A 5,253-nucleotide genomic window follows, 5' to 3' on the forward strand; every position below is an offset into this window, starting at 1 on the left:
TAAAGAAACTGACAACTAGTATAAAAACATTTCGATAAAATAATCTGGACTGATATACCAATATTGTGGAGCTCTCGGGCCAGGGGGGGGATCAACAAGAAAAATATGTTCAGTAACCAGACTCGTTATTTTGAGAAGGGATCATCCTGTAAACAGAGTAGTTGAGGAAAAGATAGGACATTTGACAAAAAATACAGGCTCAACTTTCACATATTAACTACTCCCTCCGTTTCAAAATATAAGACCTTTTAGAGATTACACTAGGAGACTACATACGGAGCAAAATGAATGAATCTACATTCTAAAATATGTCTACGTACATCCGTATGTAGTTCATAGTGCAATATCTAAAAGGTCTTATATTTAGGAACGGAGGGAGTAGTACAGTATAATCTGACTTCTTGGTTTTGGACATTTTAACTTCCACTTTGCCATCTCGCGAGAAAAATAAAACTTCCACTTTGGGCAACTTCTGTAATTATAGTCAGGAGGACGGATCATCAACATATATCATATATCCTGTGGTGAAGTACACTGCACACTGGGAGGAGCACTGCAGCAGCTTAGGGTATTGTGGTGGTAACGAAATGAAACCTGCTGATTATCATGATTATCTTTACCAGACAGCAGCAGATTTTTTCAAGTCAATACTCACTCCACATAGACAGTCTCTCTGAAAAATAGACATATCCATGGTATAAGAATTGTAAAGAGTGCAGAGTAGCATAACACAACGTTTCAGCATTTGTTGGAATTCTGTTCAAAGTTTGCAAGGTGGAATGGAAATAAAATAAAATGAAGCACTAGAATCGACCAAACATTCCACCTCTCATTGATATTACCAAATCATATGGATATATCAAAACTCAATCTGCTAACCATGCCACCACTAGAACCAGAACAAAGAACTAAGGAACATGAAAACTCGCAAAAGGTTTTGTTAGGCTTGCTAGATCCTATATTCTACTGTCAGGATTCATTCACCCGATGTGGAGTAGTCGAAGAAATCTTTCATCGTGTTTGTGCTACTCAACCTTCCATGCGTGAAGTATCAAAGTAAAACCAAACCGACCCACTTGACGCTCCTTTTCGTCCTGTGAGGATGGCCTTGACAAAAATTTCTGCATGGATCGGCCTGACTGAAACAAGAACACGGCACATCCATTCGACGAGCCAAATAGCCAATCGTGCACATCCCAGAGCACCTCCACCGGCAGGCCATCAACATAGAACGTCTGGTTTCCTCTGAACTTCCATGCAAGCCTCTTCACCTGCAGTACTCTCTTCTTCCCAACCCTGATCTCGAGGCTTGGATCCTTCGTCCCTGACGTGTCACATTCTATGGTGATATTATGATGCTGATCAATGTCGGAAAACCGAGCCTTTGTGCAGTACACCTTCTTCCCGTATGTGTGCTCCTTCCTGGCTATCATGACTGCATCGGAAGGCAAAGCATTCGAAGACACCTTGTGATACATGTCCCCAAGCACAAGGACAGCTTCGAGATCAAAGATGAGAGCAACGTAGTATCCTTCCAGCGGCTCCGGCCCACCCACAAACTTGGCCGAGGACAGGTCCCAGAGGACGTCCAGGGTGCCGCCGTCCACCTCCATGGACTTGGAGCCTTTCCTCTTGGAGAAGAGCCACGGCTTTATCTCTGTCTTGCAGAGGAAACGGCCCGAGGAGTCATGGATGGCGACGGCCAGAGCCTGCCCCATGGCCGCCTTGCTCCAGGTGACGGTGACCCTGCAGGATTTGCCGCGCAGGCGGGCCTGGTAGGCGCACTGCACCATGGTCTTGGCGCTTGAGGACGAGGGACGTGCGACTTGGACGCCGCTTTGGCTGAGGCAGGACGCGAGATCTCTCATGACGACGGTTGCGACCTGCAGCCGTCGCCTTTGCGGCTTTTCGACGAACAGTATGTGTGCTGTGCAGGTGCAGCGAGCGCAACCGCCGGGTCACGCGGTGTGCGGGCAGGAGAGTATTCTGCTCGGTCTGATGCAGAGCATCTTCATACTTGGAGGTCTGAAAAATGGTCGCGATGATCCATCAGAACCGCATCGTTGCCCTCCGTAGCACAAGATTTGCGCCACCAGATGTAAGCATGTAACCCCTGTTCGTCGACCTGTCCTGGAATCTGAAACAGACAGACAATGGCAAATGAAGGTCACTTGGACCGGAAAAAACGCAACCTTCGAGATCAATCAACGGAGGGGGAAAAAAGAAAGCACGCCTCTCGCGACGAGATCAAGAAGATGCCACCAGCTCTATCGCAGCAGCGAAGAAGAGAGAACTCCAAAGAAGAAGGCTGGGAAACAGGGGAGACAAATCCGCTGCCCTGCGCTGCGCTCACCTTAACAAGAACTCGGCTGCTCCACAGCGAAGTGTCCCCTTCACTCAGGAGTCAGGTGCAGTAAAATAGTAGCAGTAGGCGGTCTGTCTGCCATTTCATCTTTCCTTTCCTTTTTGCTTGGGCTTGCTGGCCGTGTTGGTGTTGGAGTGACCAAAAGCAAGCGGGCGGAAAGAAGAAGACAAGCCTAGGAGGGCGACCGCGGCCACCAGTGAGGTGTCCTTGGGGAATGTGGGCAGCGGAAAAGACGGGGAGGTGCGCGCGGGCAGCAACAAGCTTGCTGCCCAGACCAGACAGACAGGTCTCGGGCTGGGGAGAGCCTGAGATGCTGCCGCGGTTGCACTGTCCAATCACCGCACAGCGGAAGGTCGTCCCTCTCTCTCTGCGGACACGTGAGCTCCACCTGATCCGCGTCTTCCGCTTCTGGGCGCACACGACGAAGGCAACTCCGCCGATCCAAACTGTATGCGCGCTGTGTCCGTTCCAAAAAAAAAAACACAAATCGCGGCATAATACCCTCTCCAACCGTTAGGGCAACTCCAACAAACCGACCTATCTTGTTTGTCGTCGTCCGTTTGAATCCTTACGGATAAAAGGTTGTTCCAACGCGCCGACTTAAAAGACGCGCATCCGCTTTTTGTCTGTCTTTCGACCCATTCCCGGTCTAATTTTAAGCCTGATTTGCATCGGTACGCATACGAGGCGTACGTGCGCGGCGAGCACCTACTTACCCCTAACCCCAAGTCGACGACAAAGCGATCACCTTTTTCTTCCATCCCCCCCCCCCCCCAAACTCTCCCGCTCGCTCCTGCGCCTTCTCCCACCGCCATGAACGACGACTTCGAAGCCACCGCCGCCATCGCCTCAATGGGCTCGTCCATTGCCACTGCCGAATCCAGAGGCAAGGCCCACGCCCCCAGCAAGGCCGCCGTGTCGCCCAAGAAGAAGAAGGAGGAGTTGACGCCTGAGGAGCGGGTCGTGGAGTCGGTCAAGAGGAAGGGCCGAAGGCACACGCATGACACAAGGGGCGAGGCAGCTGCCTCCGCGGAGCAGGAAGACACCAATGCCCGGGTGAAGGCGGCAACGATGGAGGCCTTGTTATACCTAGGGGTAAACCCTAGCCAGCACGGGCTTGTCAACGCCGTCCTTGTCGCAGCCGCGGCCAGCACGAGCTCGTCAGCATATCCTCGGATGATGTTGCCGGAGTCTTCGCGCGCGTCTTGCACGCAACCGATTCCCGGCCGTCGGATTTCGGGCTCCGCAAAATCCTAAGGATTCGAACACAGGGGCGTGTGCGTAGGTTCCTCCCTGCTTCGCTCCGTCTAGCCTGCAACTCGATGGTAACGGCAAAGAGCTCACTCGAAGGTGAGAAGAACACAGTACACAACAGTTTACCCAGGTTCGGGCCGCTGCGAAGCGTAAAACCCTACTCCTGCTTTGGTGGGTTGCCTCTCACGGAGGTTGATGGCGAGATAGTAGAGTGCTTTCGTGCCTCCGGAGGCCAAGTGGCTAAGTGTGTTGTTCTAGGGTTCCAATGGTCTGAGGATCCGATCCCCCTCTCAAATATCCTACCCTCTCTATTTATAGTGGAGGCAGGGTCCTCTCCCTTATCGTCGGCGGCAAGGCATCCCACAACGGCCAGCTTCGGTGGGAGACACGGGAGCATGCCTCCCCTGCCAAAAGTGGTCTTCGCCTGCGAAGCCGCTGCCAGCACCGCAGAGATGAGCGCAGGGATGACGTCCGTCCTGTCGGAGGGCAACCAGGGTCTTGTTGCACCGGTAAGGAAACCTTTAGAAGATGCATTTGGGGTCCTGATTCACTCCTGCCCTCTTTGCACCGAAAGGGGAAGTTGTCCTGCTCTGCCACCTTCTGATCGTCTGCCCCTCCCTGGCGTCACCCTTGACTCCTGAGTCCAAGCCTTACCTTGGAATATCCGCCGCTCCGGAGGAGTTCTAAAGAAGCCTTCGTGCGGGTCTTGATGCTCCTCCTCCTTGTGAGACTTGTCCCCTCACGAGGGCCTTGTTCAAAGCGGTGTTGTTCCTTGTCGAACTTGTGTACGAAGCGGGCCAGCCCTGGGCCGCAGGCAGGCAGGTATGGGTACCCCCGTTCCCAGAACGCCGACAGTAGCCCCCGGGCCCAAGGCGCGCCTGGGTTGGCTTCCTAGCGAAGCCTTGAAGACGGCCCGAAGCGTCGCGGGCCCCATTTGCGTGCGGTTCTGGCGACCCGCGTGTCTCGAAGCCGCACGAAGCCGCCCTCGCTTGCCGAGGTGCCCCGACGGTGCCAGGCCACGACGGTGCGATTCCCAAGAATCATGTTGGCCATCATTTTTCTCATTGAATGCGACCGCACCCAATACCCCCAACGGATGTGACCGATCGATGTACAGGTGAGGCGACGTGAGTGGCAGCGCTTCCATCGGTCCACCTCCCGGCCCTCGCGAGGCGTGCGATGCCCACGCTCCCAGGACGGTTGGCGGCTGGGGCTCGCCCTTAAGTATGCCCCGCCGCCTGCGAGGGGAGGTACCGCAACCTTGGGCTCCTTCTCTGCTTCCCCCATCCGCCGCGAGGAGACTTCTTCCCCTTCTTCGCTCTTCATCTTCATCGCATCCCCTAGAGATGGCTCTGGCTGGGGAAAGCATGCGGCGCCTCCTGCGCCATCGTCCGCCCCCGGGGGTAGTGGCGGAGAGCGCTTGGGGCCCTCGCGCTTCCGCCCCCGTTGGGTGCTGGTTGGCGAGTAAGTCCTTCATCGCGCTTCCTTTGTCGTCCTGTGTGTTGTCCTCGGGTTGATTCTTCTTCTTCTTCAGCGTGCCCGCCTCCGAGGAGCCGAGGTTAGGTGGGCTTCAGGAGGAGGTAAAGGGGCTGCGGGCCTAGCTTGCGAACGCCGAATCCGCTCTCTAGATCGCT

The 5,253-nt window shown here is 54.4% G+C and overlaps 1 protein-coding gene across 1 annotated transcript; it reads right to left on the reverse strand.

Annotated features, from left to right (window-relative positions):
- Positions 1-721: 721 nt before the first annotated feature.
- LOC123429825 lies at positions 722-2,622 on the reverse strand. The gene is made up of 2 exons (XM_045113808.1): positions 2,354-2,622; positions 722-2,137 (listed from the first exon to the last, which is right to left on the reverse strand). Exon 2 carries the CDS (start codon positions 1,866-1,868, stop codon positions 1,026-1,028), a length of 843 nt encoding a protein of 280 aa, XP_044969743.1. The 5' UTR covers positions 1,869-2,137; positions 2,354-2,622; the 3' UTR covers positions 722-1,025.
- Between the last annotated feature and the right edge of the window lie 2,631 nt (positions 2,623-5,253).

This window comes from Hordeum vulgare, chromosome 2H (genome assembly GCF_904849725.1).
Source record: "Hordeum vulgare subsp. vulgare chromosome 2H, MorexV3_pseudomolecules_assembly, whole genome shotgun sequence".
Taxonomy (NCBI): Eukaryota; Viridiplantae; Streptophyta; class Magnoliopsida; order Poales; family Poaceae; genus Hordeum; species Hordeum vulgare.